Source organism: Rissa tridactyla, chromosome 4 (assembly GCF_028500815.1).
Source record: "Rissa tridactyla isolate bRisTri1 chromosome 4, bRisTri1.patW.cur.20221130, whole genome shotgun sequence".
In the NCBI taxonomy this organism is placed as follows: domain Eukaryota; kingdom Metazoa; phylum Chordata; class Aves; order Charadriiformes; family Laridae; genus Rissa; species Rissa tridactyla.
The window spans coordinates 64,400,833-64,427,386 of record NC_071469.1 but is presented as its reverse complement, the minus strand read 5'-3'; the positions used below and the strand labels follow the sequence as shown (position 1 = coordinate 64,427,386).

The 26,554-nt window shown below is 40.0% G+C and overlaps 1 protein-coding gene across 8 annotated transcripts; it reads right to left on the bottom strand.

The window, feature by feature from the left end:
• Positions 1-1,770: 1,770 nt before the first annotated feature.
• Positions 1,771-26,554, bottom strand: WDR89 (WD repeat domain 89). Of its 8 annotated transcripts, none has more exons than XM_054200668.1 (5): positions 26,411-26,554; positions 25,896-25,979; positions 25,144-25,208; positions 16,439-16,527; positions 1,771-9,978 (listed from the first exon to the last, which is right to left on the bottom strand). In XM_054200668.1, the coding sequence occupies exon 5, from the start codon at positions 9,945-9,947 to the stop codon at positions 8,748-8,750; it is 1,200 nt and encodes a 399-aa protein (XP_054056643.1). In that variant the 5' UTR covers positions 9,948-9,978; positions 16,439-16,527; positions 25,144-25,208; positions 25,896-25,979; positions 26,411-26,554; the 3' UTR covers positions 1,771-8,747. The 8 variants fall into 8 exon arrangements, 6 of the variants coding, with proteins under 6 accessions (XP_054056643.1, XP_054056644.1, XP_054056641.1 ...); XR_008466312.1 differs by lacking the exon at positions 25,144-25,208 and having other exon boundaries at positions 1,772-4,386; positions 4,832-9,978; XR_008466313.1 differs by lacking the exon at positions 25,144-25,208 and having other exon boundaries at positions 1,777-4,386; positions 8,289-9,978.

Sequence of the window (26,554 nt, the reverse complement as noted above, 5' to 3'; positions counted from 1 at the left end):
ACCTCTCTCCAACCTCCTTTCAGGTAGTTGTAGAGGGCAATGAGGTCTCCCCTCAGCCTCCTCTTCTCCAAGCTAAACATGCCCAGCTCCCTCAGCCTCTCCTCACATGACCTGGTCTCCAGACCCCTCGCCAGCCTGGTAGCTCTCCTCTGGACACGCTCCAGCACTTCAATGTCCCTCTTGTACAGAGGGGCCCAGAACTGAGCACACCACTCGAGGAAGCTAAAGATACATGGTAGTTTGTATCATTCTCTAAAAGCTGATATAAAATACATAGCGGTTTTCATGACTGTTCTGCTCATGGAATGTGTAATAATGAAACCATCTCGATGAAACAGAATGTGTACCTAAAAAAGCTGCGCTTTTAGAAACCCAAATTCTGCTTGGGTTCTAAAGTTTAGACGTTTTAATTTTGCTCCTGCATAACAATTATCTAGCATACCTTTAAAAATGAGCTGGTTTATTTTAGTTAAACTGTAGATAATAGGGGAAAAAAAGCTCAAATCCTGTCTAAAATCTGGGAAAAATCATCTTTGAACGACAGAGCACCATTTCCTCCCAGAAGATTAGCAATAGTTTACTATTCCAAGCATATATTTAGACCGGTCCACTTACGGAGTTGCTTTAATAGCAACCTTTCCAATAGCTGATCCCATTCACAAGCGATTCCGTGCTCCTCCACACATTCTGTCACACAGGGTACCTCTCAGGCCACCGTTTCAGCAGGTGTGCGTGCCCAGGAGACCCCTTTGCACACGGAGGCAGGTAAGAGGGCAGGTGGGTGCCACACTCTGCCCTTTCCCCTTTTTTTCCAGTACGCTGCATGAAGACCAGCAAGGAAAACAGCGCTTGTAGAGCACTCACTTCGGTAACGTTCCTGCAGTTTGGGGATTAAAAGCATTTATTTTAGAACAGTACGTTTCCTGTTTCTTTGGTGCTGTCCCTGTGCTTGTGCTGGGGAGCCGGACGGTTGGAAATCATCCCGGTAACTGTCAAGTTCACCCTTGCCTCAAGAACAGAAATAGTTTGAGATCAAGAAGAGCAAGACAGGGAACAAATACAGGGGATTCTTAGAGACAACTTAGGTAACTTTCTCTTTTGTAGTAAGATGACCCTGGACTGTATAGTAAGTTAAACCAACTTAGAAAAAAAATATATAGGAAAAAGAAAGGAATGATGACACCAACACAGCAGTAACTGCTCTTTGTGTTTCCTGCTATAGGCCAGCCGCACGAGTACATTTTATTCTCCTATATCTTGTATTTTCACCCAGCAGAATGCTCTGGTTTGCATCCGCGTGAGCGATCTAGAGCTAACTGTGGCCTTTCTTCTTTGAGGTTTTGTAGGAGGGTTCATGAATGCGGTACGCATGGAAACCTGCGATCGACAAGAAAAACCTGCATAGTAGCTTAACTCGCCCAGCAGTGTGGAAAAAATGTTAAGAACTTGAGGGTTTTTATATTTTGCAAACAAAAGGAAGTTCATTTCCTCTGTTAGCTCACCATAGCATTATGTGCAAAAACACGCCTGGAGCTCTTCAAATACCTTTACTTATTTCTGTATCTTCCAAATTTATTTATAGACCCATCTGGAAAACACTGGCTTTTCATTTACAAGACACTACAGAGCTTTTCAGAATTGTTTCATACACCAAACTCTTTAGAAACACCCACACCTACAGAAATTGTCAACTAATCACGCCTCAGGACTGGTATTTTTTGTGTATTTAAGGAGTATTGAGGGGACAGTTAAAACTGCCATATTAATGCATAAATTGGTAATTCTCCATGTGCTAACTTTACCACATTAATAAATCCAGCATCCAGCAGATGTGTCTAATACACTACACATCCCTGTAAGAAACCACAAATACTTCAGTTATGTCTCATTTTAATGGAGTCTTGGGGCATTCTGACAGTTTAGAAAACAAATGGGAGCAAAATCTTAAATGAAATACAATAAATACATAGGCTTAGAACATCTGGCACAAAAGTAAGGTGACAAGTGGGAAACACGAGTGTCCTGGATGGCGGGAGAATACATAAAGGGAAGAGAAGCTGCACATGCCACCGAGCTAGTTTGAAACAACCGAGAGTTACAGTTCACTCACTGTCTAGGCATCCTGGCAATAAACCACAACAGAAATGTTAAAATAATAACAGTAATAAAAATAAATAAGGCTTATTTTAGCCGAGATGTTTTAACAAAATGCCACCATTCATTCCTTGGCCTGTGCTAGGATGCTTGTGTGCTCCGATTACATTCCTTAATTGCCTTCATGCTTTCTGCTACTTGCAACAGTTAGGACTCAATAAACCCAACCCAACTACACGAATTAATTCCAACAATCATTTCATCTTCTTCTCATTCTAATACCACACACGTGTAGACGACTACCCAAGACCTTTATGACTACCTTGTTAATGGTTCAATATCTAGAGGTGTTCCCTCTGACGCATGCATTGTTGTATGTCTTCATTTAGCAAAACAAGATTGTTTTATAAAATGCTCATTTCTTTCTAATAAATGTTAGGTTGCCTATTACTGGCCTCAGCTAGACTTTGACTTTTGGGGTGTGAAGCGCAAACGCCATCCTAGTTGATCCAAGACGCTGTTGTCCTTATGGGTATTGCCTCTGCTGTGCTGGCATAATGACAGGTAGAATTGTTCCTGGCTTAGTTTTGTCAAAAAGATCTAACGTTGAAACACACAACTGCCTGGCATGTAAGTGCTCATTTGGTAGCATAACTGTTGAATTTACATGTTCAAGTATACCAAGTATATTTTTTTTTTTTTTTAAAGCACAGCATAGCAAACGCGAGTCTATTTCTATGTGTTCCTACTGCAAAACTACAGCTACACAAACTTTTGAAAAAATACTGTACCTCAGCAAGGAACAATGCCCTGTTTCTCCCGATCCCGCATTTATCGGCCCTAAATTGAGACAATGCACCAAGGTCATTGTTACAGGGAAGTCCTGAGGCTTCCTTCTTCAAACGATCCCCAAATTACTGCTAGAAAATGTTGCACTATACATTTTCTAGATGTCCGAGTAAAAGAATTTCTAAGCAACATTTGAGATCTCCAGGTGTAACTAAGAGTTCCTGTCATCAAAGCACGTCAGCCTCCATTTCTTTCAAGACCCAGCCATCAGCTCACGTACCAACAACCAGTGTCTTCTGTAGCACTCTGGTGAGTATTGCAGGCTTTGCGGTGCTGAGAGCTACCCAAAAAACATGTTAAATTGTTACCAGATTCACACACAGGAACATACCCCAGAAGCATATGCAGCTGGGCAGTCACTGGCAGAACATCAAGAGAACCAGAATTTCCAGTCCAGGGTCCGTACCTCTTCCTCTCTCGCTTCTGATACGACAAGAAGAGAGACGTGAACCTCTGAATGCAAACTTCACATCCACGAGCACAGAGTAATTTTTGGCAGGAATAATTTCAGTTTAAGGCAGCGTTACAAACACTTTATTGGTTTACCTTTCTGCCTTCCTTCTTCATCTATCCGCAATACTGAAATCACAGACAGAAACCAGAACCATTGTACTTGATTCATAGGCAGAGCTCTCCAGCACCCTCCAGAACTCCCAGTAAAAGTTAAGTTACTCACTTCCAGCTATTTTACCTGCTAGGTGTATATTCAATATTTTTTAATCTGGATCTGCAGTAGTGTGTGTTGGCATACACTGTACTCACCGGTATCCAACTCCATCAGTAATTAAGAATTCCTGTGTTAAAAACATCTAGAAAAGTGAATTGTGGGTCTGTATTTGTGCTTCAGCTTTAGTCTTAATATACTTTCCAGTATTAATAATATCAAGTATGCTACCTGGGGTGCACAGTCTGTTGGTGATCTGCTGTGTATTGTAAGTTCCTTGGACCGCATTTTTTTTCCCCACTTTTATCAGACTTCCCCAAAGGATCATTTTAAGTTAGCACTGAGAAGCCTGTTGAACTCCTCGCAGCATTTTTCATTGCCGGTTCTGAGTTCCTGTGGCAACAGGCTGCTCAAGTACCACCTTTATGGGATTTTAGCAGCATCGAATCTTTATTCGGAACATGAGAGAATATGACAGAAATTGATATTGAATTGAAAATGTAATACGTTCACATAAAAATATTGGTGCCAAGATTGCAGCAGGAGTATATAGAACGGTATTTTGTCATTCAGTTTCCAGAAAAGTAGATATACTTTCAGAATACAGATTTCGAAGTATCTAAAGACATGAGGACATAAGACTCGAAGAAGTGCATGTGTTGAAATCCGAGTAGGACAGAACACCGTGACAGCAGGCTGAGGCCAGTCCATCAGCGGCGGTAACTGAAGGTAACACCACTCCACTCCCGTCAGCCAGTATACCTGTGCCAGTTTAGAAACTGGTACAGAAAAGGGAAACAGAAAACAAGAAATTACCAAAGATTCTCGCAATCAGCTCTTAGGTTATCTGCAAAAAATTCCGATAATGAGCGATGAATGGAGCACTAACAGATAGCTGTTCACCTTTATCTGTCATCCCCACCCTCATTTTTCCCTTCCTTTTTTCCATGGCACGTGAAATCCCCAAATCCATTGGTTCCTGCAGGGGAGAGGTAGCAGTACTGGCTCGGCCAGTGGCTCTCCTCGCTGCCAGCAGAAGTTAAGAGTATCCAGCCCCTGTGAGCAAACACCTTCTGCTTCTCTTGCACGCTTCGCTGCCAAATTGCTCATTTCACAGACAAACAGGAACTGGCTTTTATGCTTGAAGGGTGTTTATGTCTTGCATAATTTAGTTAAGGTCCTATCCTGCTTCCATCAAGCTCAAGAACAAGTCGTTACACTTACATCAAAGGCAGAGGGTCCCACTCTGTAGTTGAGGAGCTTCCCTGGACAGATCCCGCTGCCAGAGGGTTGGCAGGTGCCAGCCTCCCTTTTTTCCTCCCTCTCTCTGCTTCCCAGCACCCATTCGGTGCGAGAAGGGCAGAGTCCAGCAGCCTACGCACAGGACAGGAGAGCTCATGGGGGAAAGGGACAGACTCGTTCCCCTCCAGAAAAGCAGACATCCAGACACAACTCACAAATATCCCAAAAAAAGACTAAGAAGCCAAATGACAGAAGACCATTTTGAAGTAATTCCAAATTAACAGTGGTAAACACAAATGAGCTTTATGAGGTGGGCCAGAAGTGTCAATTCCTTAAGTTGTACAGAAGCTTTGCTGATTTGCTGAAAAGCTGACACTGCAATTAACTCCATCCATACCGAACTCCCATAATGGGCAGCTCCATCCCAAGGGGCAGGTGCCTTACCACAAAACACGATGGGCAGCCACGTAGGCGTGTAGGTCCCCGGCTTCTGATGCCTTGACAAGCCTATTTCCCTGTGAGCACTTCACATGACATAATATATCACTTCGTATAATAGTATGACCTACAGGGCTACGTAAGATCGCTGGCCAAGAGAAACCCGTCATTCAAACACAACATATAAAGCTTGCACTTCATGCCTTTACAATGTTTTACTGTATCAGCATCTTTGCTAATTAAGATTTTAATGTAGAAATATGCAGTTATGTCCATTTTAATACATAGGACATATACCGTGTACAATTTGGCCACAAAACAGCTTATGACTGACAACTAACTAAATAAATTCCACCTAGAAATTAATTCACACCTTTTTTTAGATTTGTCAAATAATTTCCACCGCAATCCCGAAGTATGGGTAAAATCCTCCACTCTATTGAAATAATTGCTGAAATTACCCACTGACTACAGGACGTAATCCTGATACATCTCTTACTTGAACCAAATGAAATAGTAAAACAGTACTCCATGAAAAGGCAGCAAGCTCGTATTCAATGGGAACACACCTTAAACATGCCGATGGTGAGTGTGCAAGTGTGGGATTTTACTTCCAGAGAAAAGAAAAAGAAAAAAAAAAAAAAAAAAGAGGAAATTTAGGAATGTGCCAAATGCAAGTAAATTTATTTTCATGTGTTCGCAGCAAGATAATCTCCTGCTGCTCAGAAATATTGTACAATGGGTTTACTATCATCTCTGAATAAAGATGGACACTGTTTTCTGCACTTAGGTAGCCTGTCTGGATTTTGCTTTTCATTTACTGGAAAAAATCTGATCCTGCTTCCAGAATTAAAGCTTCCCCTGGGGTTAAACAATTCACACAGCGATGATTTCTGAATGCCTGCTACTTGCACATAGTTTCAATTACATAAGTTTTATAAAGGTCAAATATGTTTCTTAACAACGCTGAAGCCAACTTACAGACATCAAAACTAACCTAAGAGATTAAATACAGTCAGACAAGTTAACCTGACTAATTTCAAGTCTATTATTATTTATATGATTACATATGTATTCTGCCTGTGCTCTGTGGTCTCTGAAATAGTGTTTGCAGTTTACAAAAGCAAGCAACGCTAATTACTTGTTAACATGTGGTTTCCATCTATGTTTATTTTATGGATATTAATCTGAAATTAAGTCAACACCAAAGAAAAAGAAAATAATCAAGTATTTTCAGAGGCAACACAAGCCTGTCTCCTGACAGCTGCTGTGCTGTTGCAGAATTCTAAGATACATACGTACACACACTTTCCCCTTCTATTGCTATTTAAATTATGTATGTAAAAGGGAGAAATCAACTTCTCAGGGAAAAGCATGGCCTGAACTGTGACAGATATCAATTTGTTAGGTATCAATCTATTTCAGAAACAAGATAACAAATACAGATTGCATACTACAAACACTTCAGTACCAGAACTCCCATCTCTGCTGCTTTAATTTAGAGAAAGTTGGCAGAACGCATCAGAATTTCACCAAACAGACACTTGAGAGGAAGCAGAGGCAACCAAAAGCTCCCTCACTGTGCATTTCTGTATGTAGCACACAAAACCGTCTTCAAGAAATCAAGGGTCATGCAAGCCCACCGACCTTACTCCACTGACTGTGTCAACATACCAGGAAAAGTGTGGGTAAACACCTAAAAAGCAAGTTATATATTGAACTTGCATTGAAATAGGTCTCGAAATAATCCTTTAGGTCCCCACCCCCAACTACAGATACTGAACCAAGTCACGCCCATGAGGGCATTAGGGTGAATTCAGAGGGGTCTGAAGCTTTTGGTCAATGCAATTACAAAACTGTGAATTCCACAAAAACAGGCAGTGACTAGTGGCCTGGGAGAATAAATCTTGAACAAAAGCAAGTGAATCATCTTAATTATCACCAAAAAGACCCAGAACAACTAGGGATGCATAGTTGTGGCTGAAGGACATTGACAGTTTGTAAACATACCATGTGGAAATTCGATACTTCTGGTCGAATAGGATTTCTTTCCAGAGATGATGAAGATGTCTTCAGCACAGCTGTAACCATATACTGGAGGTATCTTCTGCACTTTGGAAACTGTTTTTGAACTCCAGGCTAATCCTCTAAACTTGACATTCAAAACTTGTTTTGAAAGAATTATCTACCCACCCTCACGTGAAAAAATAAAACCAAATCTCTCTTAATTCCTTTGCCAACTATTCTATAACAAAGCAATTCTTAAATACTCTTGTGCTGTTTTCGGTTGTAGTCCACATATGTTAACTACGGCATAATTGCCAACCACCACTTGACTGCAATGGTCCTCAGAAGGCTGAAGGTAATTGTGTGTGCAGAGCCACAAGCAGAGATTGTAGCCTGCCAGCGGAGCAGAATAAGCATAGAGACTCAACTGTTTCAAAAGTACGGGGCAATTTTTGCACCACTTAATAGGTATTTGATGGAATACTAAAACATACCTGTCCTAGAGAGATGTCTAACCATAAAACCTTCTCTGCAGAGAGAAGCATTTCTTAAAAGACACACACTAACCTCTAAAAGGCTTTGTTAAAGTCTCCTCAAATTGGTCGGTTACTCTGTAACTACCACCTCAGAAGGCAGTATTTCATTTTTGGTTTGTAACATCGCCACTTAGCATGTGATACTAGCTTATTTCAAATGCAGGATTCGGAATTTAACCCACTGACGATCTCCCCAGTCTTCCAGGTGCACGCCCCTGAGACGCATTTACCAGGAGAGAATGAAGCTGCTTGCATGATTCTTGGGTATTTTCATGCAGGAAATATGCCCTAAATAATGGCAGTTCAACAGTTCTCATACACTTAAAGATTGGCTGCTTGGAATCATGTGTTCCTGTTTAATACATTCATATCTTTGCTATGAAAAATATGGCTCCATCAACTGCTTCTTTATGAGCTTGTTATAAACCAGTGATATGACAGTGCAAAACAGTACTTACTTTCTCTTTCATCAAGAACTAATTCCCCCGGGCATTAAGATGTGACATAAAATCTTTTAATATATTGAGCAATTTCATTAAGTTCTCTGTAAAGAAAGCAAAATATAGCACGAAATACAAAAGCTTTTAAAACGTGCCAGGGAATTTCAGTGGAAGGTAACAAATTATGCAAGCCAGAGGCCTATATTACACATTAAAAATGTTGGCTGAGACATTAAACAAACACAGAAACATTTTTATATAATATGATTTAAGATCTATTGTTCAAGAACTCTTGAGAGCAAACGTTTACTTTTTGCTGATTAATATTAGCGACTTTAAAAAAAAGAAAAAAAAAGCATTCATCTGATGGCTGAAATAATTCCCAGGTAGAATTCAAGCATCGTAGTTCTTTCCACAGAATACCTCCAAACAAAGCACAGCCAAGTACTGCCTGAGAGATTAAACACCAGGAAAACTCTACGCAGTAGAGATTCCCACTTTCAGAATTTTACTTTTTCCTGCTTTTGAGGAGCTGTTGTGAACTCTTACTCTCTTCTGCACGGAAGAAGCAATCTTCATAGATGCTTTCTTTGCGAGGGACCTTTCCACAGCTCCAGGTTTCCATAGCAACAGCTGAGCATCCTCTCCACCCGTCAACAGAGACTCATCTGTCAGGTTCCAGCAGAAGGAGCGAACAGTGGCAGAGTGTCCTCCACAAAGGGTACCCACCAGACTCAGTCCATCAGTGCCACAGCTGATTAGGTGAATGTTTCCTGTGGACGTTCCCCCAAGAAGAAAGAGTTTGTCTGCCTTTTCGTGGTACAAGCCACCTACCAGGTAATGTAAGCTGTCATTTTCAACGCAGACTGCATCTCTGACATCTAGAACATGCAATAGTGTTATTGGTTCTTCAGTATCTAACTGAGCAATGTCCCACCAACAAAATCCCTCATCGTGTGTCATGCAGTAGACCTGTTTATAATCTTTCCCAGACCAGCCGATAAAACTTACTGATGAATCTGAATTGCAAGTTGATATCAAAGCATCATCTTCATTATCCTTGTTAATGTCAAACACATTAACCAACCCATCAGTTGACCCAGAAACTACCAAATTGGGTTCAATAGGATGAAAACAAATTTTAGTGATATCATCATTGTGACTTTCAGAATAGACTCCCAAGGGTTCTTTAGTTGCGCTGGCACAGTTTGTAATGCCTCTTGCATCCCAAAACACCAGAAACACGTCCTTTTCAACTTTTTCTGTTCCAGCACAAATTATGAGATCATTGCGGTTGATATCAAAACTAATGAAAACGTTGGAAGGATAACCACTAAATATCTGCACAGGTTTCTGAGTTGCTAAACGAATATCCCAACATTTTACTGTACCGTCACTGCATGCTGAAAACACTACGTTGTCACACGCGTGTGCAAATCTGACTCCGTTAAGTATCCCAGGATGGCTACTGTACTCCCGCAGGAAGTTTAATGTTTCCCTATTATATACCCTAATTGACTTATTGGAACACGAAACTGCCACGAAGCAACTGTTTTCAGATTGAGCAGGTTTGGAAACGTCTATATCCAGTAAGTAAGCAGGTTCCTCACTTAGCATAGAACGTTTTGCTATGCGCAGACTAGCAAGCTGCTCCTCAATCTTCTCCACTGCAGTCATCTCAAATGCTGTTCCTAACGCTGTCAGAAACCTGTAATAAATACAATCCGAGATGAGTTTTAATTTTAACATTTTGAAATAATATCAGCTTTAAAAATGTATATGAAAAAGCATCTTGCACAGAGGTAACGCATGCAATCAAAATTCAATTATCCTGATGTCCTACCCACTACAACTTCATTTACAGAAACAGAGAACCGGAAAGGGCTCCCCGAGTTAAGGAGTTCAATCTCTTGTGACTGTAAGCACTACATCATATAATCCCCTTAAAAGATTAAATAGTCTGTCTGTGAATCCTGTGAAAGTCACTTAGCTAAATTTGCTTTATTATTCTTATGAAGTAAACAGTAAAGTGATGTTCTCCACAAGCGGAAAGAAAATGAAGTCATTACCACTACCTGGAGGAATAATTTTTGTTCTAAAAAGTTGCTAGGAGGCACAGCCCACAAACAGTTGCATCAGTACAACTGCGGAGACTTCCTAGGTGAACTTTTCTGCTGGAGGATATGCAAAGGGTGGGCAGAGAACAAGACCAAAATTATGTACAACTAGAGTCTGCAGTGGCTAGATGAGATAAAATTTACAAGTATTCAGGTGCCCAATGATGCACATAAACATCTGTCAGCATACCACGGACCACCTAAACAGGCTACATGACATCAGTGAAGTTCACTGGAATTAAGCACCTTTGCCTTTTTCGTCAATACTCCTAAGAACCTAAATGTTTTTTGAGCCTCCTATAAAACCACACAACACTGGCTCTTAGTGCAACTGTAAAAATCTTCCCTTCAGAGGCAATTTTTCTCTGGCACTACTGAACCTTTCTAGAAACCCATACTATTTCAGTGAGGTACAAAAATTCAAATTTTACCAAGCAAAACCAAATTAAACAACATTCTTTCATTCCTCTTACACATAGATTCACTTCTAAAAAATAGATACATATATACACACACATAGATTCACTTCTTAAAAAAAAAAAAAAAGAATTCTCTCCTTTATAACACAAAGGAAAATTCAATTCTGTAATTGCAGTAAAGGCTTTCATCAATTTAGAGTCAGAAAAACTACTGAAGCATTTAAATTTAAAAGAGATATTTGCCATCATAAAAAATACATGGTTTCGTGACTTCACGAACTACAACCATTTTGAAAATTAAAATGTACGTGGGGTGCGTTAAGTGAGCATAAACATCCACATGAATGACTTCTGTTAAAATTACACGTTCAATTAGACTACTCCTCTGTGTTTAAAAAAACCCAAACACTGAAGGAATCACAGCAGGTTCTAGGGGGACAACACTCCAGTGACTTCTTACTGGTACAGATATTTCAGGTAATGCAAATAAGGGTAAAGCAGTCGTCAAAAATCTCCTTATTTCCTTATGGACTAGGCCAGCACCCAATCCTAGTTACCACATGTGTGAAAGGACCCTTTTTGAAAAAATCCAAACAGAAATTAAGTAAAAATCAGGCAGACACAGAATGCAAGAAAATATTCTCATGCCTTCCCAGCTGTCCCATCATAATTTTTCTGCAAATTCTTCAGGCTGTATTTTTAGGGATGGAATGAGTAAGTTTCCAGGCATTACTTGTTTTGGGGTAACTATTTTAATGGTTCATGAGAGACCAGCAACAAAGGAAAAGTTGCCATGACGAAACTGCATTCTGCTTTTTTTTTTTCCTTCTTGGTGTTGTTTGTAGTTTCAGGGTTTTGCTTTCCCTCCTCCTATTTGGTACATACAAATATTCATGATGCCATATGACAAACAAGCAAATTCTTAAAAAACAGCTTAGGTAGGGACACTTATAAAAGCTTAATTCCCAAGTCACAAATAATCTCACTAAGCTATTTTCCTCACTAATATCCTGACAATGAGGTCCCCAGGTTAATCTTCTACATCAAAGCAACCTTTCAGAGCACATCTACAAGTAATTTTTGCCATAAGACGCAGACATCCTGTGGAAACTCCTTTCCCCTCTAAAGAGAAGTTCAACATGTTTGCTGGCATTAGCCTGTGTACAACCCTACCCACAGAGCTTGCTCCTTACTTACTTTTCTGGGTATGTCCTCAAATGGAACAAGGTTTTACTAGAACTATTACATAAAGCAGACTGTTCTCAAACACTGCTTGCTACACTGCTCAAACACAAAACTATTAAACGCCCATGCAAATTATTAATTTAAATTTAAGAAATAAAATAATTTAATATTATTAATAAGGACAACTTCTACTTAATCCAATTTACTGAAGAATTACAATGGAAGCTTCTATTTAAATACTATTTCAAAAACACATGCTTGAAGGTGGAGAAAGGAGTTTTTATAAACCAGCTATCCTGTAGTGCTATGGTTACTGAAAAAATTGGGCTCTCTCTGTAAACTTTTGTAAGAAAAATGTAGTTTTCCAGACTGACCTGAATTTCAGGCTCTAAATATTCAGATTTTTTATACTCAAAAGGCCAAGCAAACTCAAACAGACATGTTCCTGACAAATGTCATCCATTTGGAAAGCAAGCTGCAGTTGTTTAAATATTACTGACTTTGATAGAAAATATTATTCAATGAGCAGTTTCTACAACAGTCATATCAGAGCTTTTACTGATGGGGAGGTGAGCGTGAAGGAACTCTAGAAGTACCCAGAAGTTGTAAAAAGCCAGTCTGCAAAAGCATGTTCATTCAGATTTAATAATATTTTCTGGGAAATAAAATTAGCCCAAGATAGCTCTTAAGCTTTTACCCCCGAATGACACGGCTACAGCTATTCTGAAATACCAGAAAATGCTGTTCATGTTTCCAGATAGATGTACAATTTATATCATCAGGAAGCTGGAGGGTACAGTTTTCAATTCTATTTCCACTGCAACAACTAAGATGCCTTAAAATTGCATTTAATGGCAGTCAGGTTTTTGCTCAGTAAAATGTCTGCTCTAGTAAGAAAGTCTTCAGACTATTATGAAATTGTGATTGAAGGTTATATAAACAATTCATGCTCAACTTCAGGGTGTAGCTGCCAGCCCTTCCTTTTCAGAAGGGGAAGTCACTGTTGTATTTTGATGGGAAAGTTTAAATGGCAGGAATAGGATCTGTGTTAAATTTATGAGACAAATAGGAAACAATGGTCTTCCAAACACAATAGAAGATAACTAAGCATTGGACTGCAGCCACCTGCAAAGCATATGGTGCTCTGCACTGCAGAAGAGAAGCACTTTTACTTTAGCACTCCTTTGACAACACAGGTATCTGTTTTGTTATGGTCACCAGGAATCCTTTGGCAAGTCAGTATCTTTGAAACCTGACACAATTTGGATACAGCACAACTGCCAGTTGCTATGATCAATGAGGAAAACTGCTCATGTTAATGTGACGAACTGTCTGACACAAAGACTTTCGAGGGCACAGACAGCTTGCTTTGAACTGTTCCAGTCTCAAAAGAAACGGCAGAGGTAGCACTGGCCAAAAACTCTTCTTTCCCCAAGGCACCTCCTTTGCTCAGAACATGAGATAGTTAATTAAATTCAGGTTCTTCACTTATTCCAACCCACAGTGGCCCACGGTCTGTATCTACCGTCTCAACATAGACAAAATCCAGGTGATGTTAAGGTGCCAGGAAAACACCACCACTTGGATGACACCCAAGTATCTGGCTGAAGGTGTCTGGTTGTGGCTAGTCCCTTGTGTTTGAAACAGAAATCCAGTCCCATCGTCAGTGATCACCACTCCTCATATGTAACAACTGCATCTCTCATCTGCATTTGCATCTGTACCCCCTGAACAAGGTAAAGCCACATTCTACAAATTAACCCTGAAACTTCTATGTTATTGTACCCAGTCCTCCAGAACGACATCCATGTGATCTTTTCTATGAATTAACTTCACAGTTATATGCAACCTCTGCATGTCTCCTTGATATCACAACTACCAGAAACAATCAGCTTCTTGAAGGACACTCAAAACTCCTTACATCTTGGGAACTCAGAATAAATATAGTACTCTCGAATAACATAAAATATTTTGATCTCCAGGGCATCCTACAGGGCTCCTTTAGAAAAGAAATAAGCTTGATTTTTAGAACAGAAAACATGAAACAGAAGGGATGCCAAGAGGAAGGATAGGATTTTCAGAGGCCTTTGTTATGCATTTCTCACTAGTGGAGTGCAGAAACAACCATACAGAATGACTAGAAGCAAACAGCCTGGGTGCCGAAAGCAGGCCTTTCCAATGACAGAGGAAGGAAAGGTAAGGACCTTTTCTGCACAAACTAAACATTTCATATTGTCTCTGCATATACTGCTATGCTCTTTGTGCACTATTCTGAACATCAAAGTCTCAACAAGCTCATGGGTCCTCTTTAATACAGAAAGTTTTTCAAAAAATAAACCAGCAATTCATAAGTTATTTTCTTTCTCCTTTTAGTTGTGTACACAGGATACTGCCAAATTGCATAGTTCTCATTTCCAAAAGGGAATGTTAGCTCAACAACATATAGAAACATAAAAGCACCTCTCTGAAAAATACCGTGGAAGATGTGGGAGAAATGTAACTTTGCCTCAAAGATTTAATCAGTAACGTAAGAGTAACTTATGAGTAGGAGTGTAGAAAGACGTAATAAAAATGAAAACAACCTGTAGTTTTGGCAATCTTCTCCACAGAGGTCAAATACCAAAAATAGCAAGGGATTTGAACAGCAGTAGATGAAATCTTACACTGTTCTTTCCTACTATAAACAATGCAAACAGACCCTCCCTTTATTTTCACAATTATTAAAAGTTCAAGAACAAACTAAGAACAAACCTGGAGCTCTGGGCAGTGCAAAGCAATTCATGCATGCGACATTACATGTGGTTTGCATTTTAAAACAAAAACGCAAGCGCAAGGTTGGCTGAGGAGAACACATTAGTACGCTGCACTTCACTAATGCAAAATGCCTTCAGAGACCTCTCCTCACTGGCATCACTTCACAACAGAAGATGGATCAGCCAAATGATCTAAGCGCTGAGGGGAAGCACAAAACACACATCAGGCATGCATAATTTTTGCAGGATACAAACTCCTATAGTTGATTTTGTTATTTTACCAAAGCAGAGAAATAAGGTGTTTCTCCAGCATTCCCACAAAGACATTTTAAGGCAAAGAGAATAGCATTTAGTCTATCAAGCAGGAAGGGAATAAGATGTGCGACAGGCTACACTAAAGTGCAGAGACAAGATGGAAACTGCCAAGAGAATTATTTCATCCTTCCAATCAGCTACATCTAGATTCCAAACATAAAGCACAGCAAGAAAAAAAGCTCCACGTAATTTTGCATTTGCAGTACAGAGAGAAATGTTGTATCAAGAGAGCAGAAAGGAGGAAAAAGATAAAACACTGCCACAGCAAAGTCCATGGGAAGAGCAAAAAAATTAGGTCTAGCAAACTGTCTGCCTCCCATGAAATCAATTCCTACCCTCCCACCAGTACAGACCTTAGGGGTACAATCCTATTCAGCAATGGAGAGAAGAGCTGTAGGTGGGACAGAGAACCAAGGAAATGGCCTTAAACAACAGTATTGGTTAGAGGGAAAAAAAGTAAGAGTCAGAACTAGGAGAGAATAAAGGGGAAAAGTCACATGTGCTCAGTGCTTTGGGGTTCAATAATTTAAAAAAAAAAAAAAAAAAGGAAACTACAACTTTTGTATACTAATCTTTTGGGGACATAAGCAGTTGTTCATGCCAATACAGAAACAAAACCTCATTTTAAATATTATACCAGATATCCATAGAGAGAGAACACAAAAACAACTTTTGGATTTGACCAGGTGTAGTTTTAAATGCATAAATCATAAAACCATACATTGAATATTTTCATCAAAATAAAACTTTTAAAATTATATTTTTGATGTAAGATTTTGCATTCCAACTAGAAAGACCTATTCTGATTTTGCATCCAACCCTGGAAAATATGGTGGAGGCAGGCAAGATTTAGAAAATTTAGGCATGCCTTCAGGTCCAAATTGCAATGAATTAATATTCAAACTTGAGCAACTGAAGGCCTATGGATACAAATTCATGAACCAAAGAGATGGTAAAGAGCTGCAACAGATCCAGATGACAAGCCATCATAAGAAAAATCTAAGTGTAGAACAATCCAATGTACAATTAAAAAAATTCATATAAAGCAGAAAACACCATACAAAACTATAAAAATGCTCAAATTACTAATTTCGGCTTCAAGTTTAAGTCAAAATTATTAAAATCTGATGCTCAGATAGCTAAAATACCTTCTCTAGAACAATTTAGGAGACCCTAACATGTAACATAGTTTCTAAGTACTCCAAGAAGCTATGTCAAACGTCATTTCAAACATGTTTGAGAATTTTCCTTTTTCAGTCTTCTCTTTTCATTCAATTCCATGCTAGTGGCACAGACCTACTAACAAAGGAGCAGCAAAGTAAGCTCTCTGTCACCAAAATCACACTGACACAAGCAACTGGATCTAACTGAGAACTTACTTGTGAGGGGGAGGTTTCCTAGTAGTGACCTCACCAGGTAGAGGACGTTATTGCATCCAGGTGTTGAGGTGGTCATCCAACAAAGGAAACTGCGAAGTTATAAGAGGATAAGAGATGCTCTATTTTACTCTCATGGCTATTCTCAGATAAAGCTGACAGTACCTGCAGCAAAAGCAATCCTGTTTTGTAAAGGTAGATCTCAAAGATTCTCAGGCAAAGGTCAAATTACAGAAAGAGATATTGTAATAGGGACACTTATCTTCTAAATTCTATATATTCTTCTTTAGTTTTGTAAAGAATACCGTATTTAAAACCCTCTGCAAAAGCTAATCTATGCCTAAATTGCACCCTTATATCACCTGAACGTGTAAACAACAAACTGCATCCTCAGGTGGATTCTACAGAACAGGCAAGAGCTGCAAGGAAAACTGTCCTAGCACTGAGCCTTGACTTTTGCTCTGGAGCAAGTCTCTGGGACGGGGGTCAAATGTGAGGTTTGTGCCTGCTGCTCCTCCCTTCTCCCCTCTCCTCCTAGGCACAAACAGTGCCTAACCTGTACTCCAGCCCAGCATGCTAACAACATATGAGGCGAGGCATCTAGGTCACCTTCTAAAAGAAGGCTAGGCATCTGGAAGTCACAGCCAGTTCTGCGACACTCACTCTTTCTCTATCAACCGCCTCCTCCTATGATGGGACCCAGGATCTAGGTTAACAACCCCATGAGGAACGGAAGGTGGACGATGGGTGTCAACAGCTCCAGAAGACTTCACCGTCCAAGTGCCATGCAAACATCAATGCTCCCAACTCCAGCAGATGCTAGATAACTCAAGCTTCAGAACACCTTTGTGTCCTGCTGTCTGTCTGTAATATAACCACAGCTATTCAGCCAACCCCTTGCAAAACTTGAAGAGAATCCAAGTCTCAGCCTTCTGCATTTGTGCTTATCAGACCACACTGACCACAGAAAAGTAATTTCCTTTCTCTTGTGAGCACCTCCCACTGTAGACACCATATTGACATTACTTTTTGTAACCACAAACATAGGAAAGAAGATACAGAACTAATCAGTCTCTCAATTACGTACAGCCATCAACTGCTGGAAGTCAAACATGGAGGGTACAACATTCTCCTGCGCGTAGCATTAAGTTTTTCTCCATTCACATTCCCTCAATATAACCATGATCAGTTAAGAGAAGGTTCATACCTTTCTCTGAACTATTCCTCACACGCCTCCTCACTAACAGCATTTTCTTTTGTTAAAGGTCAAACAGCTGGCTGTTTGACTTGGCACTAGAGCTATGCACCAAGATCGTCATATCTCACGGATAAGGAGAAATAAAGCTATTCATCCAAGTGGATTTGAACAAGACCCTGGCCTACAAACACGAGTCCTGATTCTGGCAGAATAGTTTACTAAGTAATTCCCAGCAAGCTGCAACATTCACTCTTTACTTTCTTAATCACTGAAACAAAGACAGTATTTGCCTAAATTGTAATACTTGTGTAATCAAACATTAGTAAGTACAGTCAGCAGCAGCCTTTCGAAAGAAAAAGCCTTGTTCTGAACATCTACACTACAAGATAAAATGCAAAAGTCACAGTAACACCACAATGCATCTGCAAATTCCACAACCAAGAACTGCTTCGATGTCCTTTCAAGTTTGGGATTACAAGAAAGGACTCCAAGATGATATTCAGGGCCATTTTAAGCTGAACAAAACCAACACATGAATGGACAACCCTAATGATCCACCCTACAGAGAAAGGTGAAAGGAAAAAATTACTTATGCAGCTGCACGAATAATTACTGACTCCAGAATAACACCGTTTATTTCCTTCAATTTAGACATTGCCAATTGATACCAATATCGTATAAAAAAACTCTGAAAATAAATAAGAAGATTCTTCCCAAATATTAAGAAATTTTGCTGAAATTCGTCCAAAGAATTTGTTTCTACACCACAGGAAGCCTCAGAAATTTCAGCCTAAATTTAGCAGCAACTGTAATAAAAGGATATAAAGAAACTTAGCTACAGCAGAAAAAATAGCTCCTACTACCACATATTGTTGCCAAAATACCTATAATGAGATAAAATGTTTTATTTACCAGAATATTTTAGAAATTCTTTCACAACAGTAATTTAGCTTAAGTACACTTCATTACCAGAGCTCATTCTACAGCACACAAAACTATTATGTTTTCAAAACTCTTTTCTTAAAAAACCATGCTTAAATCAGCTACTACAGTTCTCACCTTCACTAGGGATATTGCTGGTGAACTGCTAAGATATTCTCCTACATGTGCAGATGTGGCACCAAGATTTTACGAACACAACATTCAGGTGCTTGGCAATTTTTAATACTATGCTAACATCACTGCCTAAGCAATTCTCTGCAGTTCCAGATGTATTGCACGAGCACAAACATCTGTCAGGCCTAAGCAGGGGAAACGACTTCTGATTTTCCTCATTTGCTTCCCCAAGAACATGCAGATCACAAAGGTATCTTCACTAGTCACATCCTACAATATCCCTTTTTGATATTTAGCTAATCGAGAACATCACCCATGTCAAGGTAATTTATCAGACCCTTTCCAGTATCAAAGCAACAGGAGAAACTGGAGATTCTTGCGTGCCCATGACAGTTCACAGACTATCTGTTTCCCAAACATGCTCTTTGTGCACAGCCTGGCAGCTGGAGGCTCTACTGAGTCCTTATCATGCCCTAAACTCAATTTTCAGTGCTTTGTAGCAGACAAAAGGAAAAGATGTCATCAAAGTGACAACAGTAGGATGGAAGAGGCTGAAATAAAGGAGTTTATAGCTATGTTGACTCTATCCTGTTCAAGAGAATTTACTTTTCAGTCTCCATTAAAGATGCTAAGGCATCAAGTACGTGAACACTGTACCAAAACAAGGCACTCTCTTCAGCTCTTTGTTTTCAAGAGCCTTTAGACAGCCTTTACACTTGAACCATACGCAGCACCCCAGTACTAGCTTTACCAATGCCATACATAGATAAAAAAAAAATAAATCATTTTTTTCCCTTTTTATAACAGCGAGGCGTACAGTGATTTTCCACCATACTGCACTGGAAGTTCATGTTCAACTGCTTTTCCAGTATGAGAGTGATTTAGGACTCAGTCATAGGAAACAGAATCACAAAAAGGGAAGGATGAAAGAGCAAGTATGTAGGTATTATTACCTACCACTTTCTGATCAAGAGACCTACTGTATGCAGCAACACAGACAATCCCTGCTGGCAAATCACAACAAAAACTATACTCTTTTGTTAGCACCCACGAATCCCTAAAACCTGGGTGGGAAATTTATTTTTCTGAGATCCACAAAGACCTTTCCAACATCTTTGGCAGACAGTGTCGCCCCAAAAGAAGACAAGGATAAAAAGCAAAGTCAAGAGCTTCATGCATTTTAGTAACCCTGCTCTCAAGCCATGTTTGTTGTCAATGCTTTAGTCAATCCATATTTCACAGGGTCATAGCAGGTTGCCAGCAGGGCTCTTTGCTGAAGCCAATCTCTTGATAACACAATCATAATCAAGTGCAGATGAGGACGGGCCAGATGATCCAGGGAATGGACTGTTTATCTTACAAGAAGTAGCTGGGATGCTTTGCCTTGTATAGCTTGGCAAAGACAGAGACTGAGAAGGGATACGATTACTATCTACAAATACATCAAAGGAATAAATGCTGAGGAGGGAGGGGAGCTACTCAAGAACAATACTGGCACAACAGTTTAAGAGTATAAACTGACCACAAATAAAATTTAGAGCAGAAATGAAAAAGTTTATCTTTCAAAATAGTTTCCAATTAGAACAGTGGGGGCAAAAACTTTGACCATCTTCATCTACTTTAACAACCTCAACAGCCTGGCACCCACAACTGCCTTTGCCCAGCAAAGAACACAAACAGGAAGGCAGACTGAAAAACAAGCAACTACAAGATAAGCTGGCTCATCATTTCTTTCTGGAAGACACCACATTGCCAGACAATAGCAAGACAGGGGGGTTGTACTAGATGATCTCCAGAGGTCCCTTCCAACCCCTATCATTCTGTGAAGACACAACATTAGCTGACTGCATAGTTTCAGAAGCAGTACTAAGAGGGTACGTATGTGCATAGACAAAAATGCAACTTCCAGCTTAAGGTGGCTTCCTCTCCCCGTGCCTCTGAAACTGTCAGGATAAAAGTCTAAGGACTTGAGCGTGTGCCCCTCCAAACAGCCACATTTTTTTGCAAAGACTGTTGCATGGAAAAATGCAATGCCTCCCTCTCAAGTCTGAACGTCTAGCAGTCACTGCAACGCAGAACTGAAGACTTTTTGTCCCGCATCTCTCAGTGCAGCACAAACACGACATCAGCGTCGCTGAGAACACCTGCGCTAAGGCAATCTCAGCCAACAGTTGGAAGTCCCGAGGGTGTCCGACGGGCAGAAGCTGCTATTTCACACTCAGCCCGCTTGATGTCACTAATGACCACCACTCACGAGCAGCTCAATCACTCTTCGAGGAGCTGCAGAGTCACAGATTTTGACCACGCAATTAAGGAGAGTGCTTACTCCTTTTTAGTACATCTATATACTGCTCAGCTAATTTTAATCGGTAACGATAAGCTGTCTTCTTAACAGAGTGGCATTCAAGGAAACAAAAACTTAATTTAGAGAGGAAGGCATACGAAATAAGCCTGAAGTACTGCAAAGGGCATCATTAAGGCACCAGCATTTTTTCCCTTCCTTTTAAAAGTTTTGCCTCAGATCCTCAAATCAGACTATTAATCAAAAATCACAGTCTTCACCTAGAACTCTCTAGCACCAAACACTAGAGAAGAAAAAAAAAACCCAACAAATTAACTACATTGCAACTTTTTCTTTCTGATTTGTCAAAGAGAAGTAAGTTACATGCTCTTTTTTAAAGTCTCATTTTTGTGAATTCAGTTCAGAGCTTTTGATCTTTCAGACTTCATGACAATGCAAGATGCGACTCTCATATTTCCATGCAACACACACAGAAGCATACAAGGAACAACTGACTTTTGTGCATTTGCATTTCCTCTTTAAGCATCCAGCAAGTGTCAAGAAACACCCATCACTAAAATCCATCACTAAATTTTCCCAGGGAACAGGGAGGAAAAAAACCAAATCCAACAACTAAAAACCCTTTCCTTTCTCAATCTGTTACACTCACATCTGGCTCCAATGAACACTCGTGAAGCAGGAACATTCAAGACACATACATGGTAATAGTTACCTAAGACATAAAACCACTAGAATTAATTTTTCCTTAAATCTATTCTTCCCCCTTTCAAAACTGTCATGTACTTCCTTAGATATATTGACAGATATTGAGTAAACTAAAATCAATTTCACTTACCTCAAAAAAACCCCTCCAGAAACCGTAAGCAAAACTCAAGTAAGTCAGGTTTGCTAGTAAAAGAGCTGTATGTTTCTGAACAAGAATTTTTGCTTTTACAACCATCTGCTTGTCCCTTCTGCTTCCACAAAGGAATAATAACACTTAATTCCAGCTCTCTCAGTCATTCCCATAGCAACAAACATACACACGTGCTTATTACTAAAAGATCCTCAAATTATTGAAAAGTAATCAGCATCTGAAGTTTCCTATTCCAGGTACTGCCGGCATGTAACTCCATCTAGCAAGCAATTTGCTAATTTTAGTTAAACACTGGGTTATCATTTCACCAATTTAACTGCTTACCAATTGTACAGCACTTTTACATCTTACTTTTAATGGGAAGTTGAGTAATAGTTTTGCCTAGAAATAACAGGCATGGGAAAAAAGAAAAATCACAGTAGTTACGGCTAGCTGCAGAAAAAGTGCAAGTGAAAAGTTGCAGATCAACTTCAAAAAAAAAACAAACAAAAAAGATGACGATTCCGCTGAAGAATAAAAAAAAAAAAACATCAGCAGTGTCTAAAGGTATCAACAATATGTTCACTCATCCATCTAAAAGCAAAGTGAAATTGCAAGAAAGGTGCTCAGCATTTTCAAATTGAATTACTGCTATACACAAGCACAATATAAGAAAAAAAGTAATTTTACTTTAAAGCTGATTTTTTTTGAATTGTGTTAGTTTAATCCAGCGTAAGAACTGTGAGTGTTTTAATGCATCTGTTTTTACACAGGTAAGATTCAGTTATTATATTAAATGAAGGAGTTCCAGAAACTGTTAGTTTTGATTTTTCATTATGTTTTCATTAGCTGGAAAACTAGGAATTAAAGAAAAACAACAAGTGCCCTTATAAGGCCATGGTGAAGTCTTACATAAAACAAGTCTCAAAGAGCAAAACAATAGGGACAAGAGGTATTAAAATATTTTCATTCCTCTATCTGTTGCAACTTTCAGTCTGAAACGAACCATTAAGGTCATCTCAAAACATTTTCAACACCACAAATACTGTAATAAAAATAACAATAAAAATCTGAGAATATTAACAGTCTGCAAGAAATGCCTTCAGATTAATGTCAAAAGGTGAGATAAATTTATGTCCAGTCTACAAAGGGCATAAACAACAGTACAGATGGTTTGTCTTGCAAAGGAGATCAGACTAGATAATGCAATAGAAACACCTGGATAACAAAACAGAAAAGAAACATAACAAGTTGAAGAGTTTCCAAGAAAATATTAATGTGAACTTGTTAAAATGGACAGATGGACGATATTTGCTTCCTGCCATTACTTACAAAATATTCTGATTGTTGAAAACACTTGAATATCTTGTAGTGTCTAGGAACACAACAGAAAACACATTATATGTTGGGACCTTCAGAACAGCCTAATGAAATTTCTTAGTATTTTTCTTGTGATTTTAGCATGATTTTTTCAGTGCTATAGATTGACTTGCTTTCTCTAGTGAGCAGTCCACCCCCATCCCCTGCTTTGTTCTCACTAAAAGACTTACTAAAAGATTTTGTTGAAACTTTCATCAAAGTATCAGCTAAGGCAAAAATACATCATAGAAACCGTTCATCCAAACCACTGAAATTTAATCGGAAGATTTCAGCATCAGACATCCTTCACTCCCAGTCTAAAGCTTTATCTACCAAAGAAACAATCTTCTATATACAATTTCACAATCCCTCCCATTTATTTTAGAAGCTAATAGAACACAGTCTGGTTGTTCACGTCCATGCACTAAGCTCCATCCACTTCTATTTAACTAACCAACCAACCCTAAATTAAATGCTCTAAATTTCTTTACAGATTGCACTGAATGTGTCCCATATCTACATGCTGATTGCACCAGCCCCACAAATTAACAAAACATGCTTCTGCCAGATGTGAACCAGCATCAACTCTGCTTGGTTGGTAGGCACAGGAGTGCTGCAGTAGAGCTGTCCTTTCCCGGTGCTTCAACAGCTGCAAGCAGGAAGAAGAGGACAATCAGAGGGCAGCTTTGAGGGGAAGAAAGGGGAAGGAAAAGGACATGTCAGGAGGAAATAAGAGAGGACAATGCACCAGCAAGAATTTATTTAAGACTTCTGCTAAAGGAAGAGACAGTACAGGAACACGAGAAGGGGAAAAGCTAAGGGAGAAGTGGACAGTGTGTCAGGCTAAAGTCTGAAGAGGGTAAAAGCATGTTTGAAGTTGAACTTCCTAACCCCACATGGCTATAGGCAACATGCTCTTTTCCTGCCTTTATATCCTCCATTGTCCATCTTGCACCTAAATTACTTGCAAGTCACAAAGCACACTCATCTCCAAAAATTTGCCTTGCCAAGTCTCCAATTCACAAGTTTCTTTTTAAATGTCTGGTATGAAACCCCCTAACAGACTTGTCATCACACAGGAGAGGCTGACCCACACAGAAGATGTCTTTTCACCCACCAATTAAAACCAAGCCCTAGAAGTCTGCATGGGGAACTTTACATCAACACAGCTAATCAGCATGGTACTGCTGATTTCATTCTGCTTTGATTTTTTTCAGAAAAGCTCAGAAATCACATTATTTGTACAGTCGCAGTACAAGCACGTCAAAGCTGCAGAACCCAGCTGGGAAGTGCTGGCAGCACATAATGACAGCAGTCTGGTTTTACACGAGATCTCCCACACAGTCAGGTACAGACCAGACCCTAGGGCCAGCCAGCAAAGGATCCTTGTCCTCAAGACTGATGTAGAGAAAGAAAATTAAAAAAAAAAAAAAATAAAAAAAAAACCAAACCAAAACATCTTGTACTCAAGGTATTTAAAATGATGGGTGATCATCCCATGCCCAGCAGAACTATTATGGGGCAACAAGGAAGAAAATTTTTTCCAGAAAGCCTGAGAACACACAAGAAAAGCGAGGTCCCATGTCACTGCCTATGTATGCAGAGGCTACTGAGGAGTCCTAGGCCCACTCTCCCTACAGGGTTGTTCCTTGCCCCCACAAAAAGACATTTGCAAGAAAATGCAAATAACTACCCTAGTCTTTAACCTAAGCAAACAGAAACCAACATGTAAACCTTAGACAAGCGCTATGTAAAACTAGCACCTAAAAAGCAATCCTTGGGATACACATTAACAGAAACCTCAGTTACTCTGTTGGCAATGACAGTTATAGGAGCTGCTCTTGCACACACACTTCACCAAATTTCATGATTCCTCTCAAACAGGAAACCCATTTAAAATATTGTGGAAAAAAAAAGCTTTAGCATAGCTTAGTTCTGGGAATAAAGGTTTCACATACCCAAAAACCAGTACACTAAGAAAACATCTTGTGTTTTTGCATTCTTCTGAATATATAACACATTTCTAGGGAAAATTAATTTGCAGTTATACAATTGTAACTAATATGAATCCTTAACATAACACAGCATTGAAAATTCCACTCTCCATAGTTCATAGGAAAAAGTTAATTCTCCAACACAGCGTATTTGAAATACCTGTTGGTTATTTAAAACATCATTTAAGGATATATGTATTACACTTTTGGCAGTAGTTTCCCTAACTTCCCAAGACATAAAAAAGTTTCTTTCCACTTTTTCCCAGGGGAATAAAACAACCAAACAAAACTTCTATTTCTCCTTCTGACTTTTTCCAGATTTTTTTTGTTCATTTGTTTTAGACTGTTACTATTATTAAAAAATATCCCCATCTTCACCAAACCTAGATGAGGTCAGCTGGTACTTACCAGCATAACTTCTTAATAAACATATTTTATCTGCCAATACAGGTCCTGACTTTAACTTTGACAGTACATGACTGGCCAGTCACAACTCTAATCAGATGGGCCTGCCCAAATTAGCAATACATTGACCCAGTTCTCATGCCAGGCTCAACTCTAGCCCACTCTCTCCCATACAGAGCATCAAAGCTGGAAAGGGTGACCAGGTCAGTGTCAACCCTCCACCAGCCCTCCACCCCCCGTTCAGAGTGCTTTGAGAGCACAGTTAGTCTTTCTAAGCTTCCAGGCTTCACTGAGTCACAGGATAAACTCACAGTGTAAATCCAGTGCTTTTATTCACACTTTACCGGCGACACAGACAGCATCACTATCAGCAAAGCAAGAGATGCATCAGTTTCCTAATGGAAAAAGAAAAGTTAGCGGTGAGGGAATGAAAATTCAGGAGCCCCTCCTTTTCTCCTCCCAACCGCACAGGGCAGTACATACATCAAGAGATGTCCAAACCCGATGCACAGAAGCAGCTTCAGGGTCAGGACAGGGGCACCTCTGGGCAGTTGCCCTCCCAACCTAAATCACCAGCCGCGGGTAACCCGCATCCTCCCCAACCACAAACCCCACAGGGGCAACCCCGGCCAAACGCACAGGAGCAGCCCCCCCCACGCCCGCCAGCCTCAACAGAGGGGACCCCTCCCCTCCCACAACAACCTTCCACAGAGGACACCCCCCCCGCCTCCACAGAGATGATCTCCCTCACAGGCAACCCCCGCTTCGCCCTCCCCACAGCAACGCCCACACGGCAAATACCGCCCTGCTCGCGGGGGATCCTTACCCCGGCCCAGCTGCCCGGGGGTCCGTACCCCAACCACTCCGGGGATCCTAACCCCGGCCGGCTCCCCCGGGGAATCCTTACCGGGGTCCGGGCCCCTCAGGAGTCCATACCCCGGCCCGGCCGCCCCGGGGGTCCCAGCCCCTC

Coding starts and splice junctions, on each gene's coding strand:
- WDR89 (XM_054200668.1), bottom strand. CDS start 9,947: ATGACTGCAGTGGAGAAGATTGAGGAGCAGCTTGCTAGTCTGCGCATA.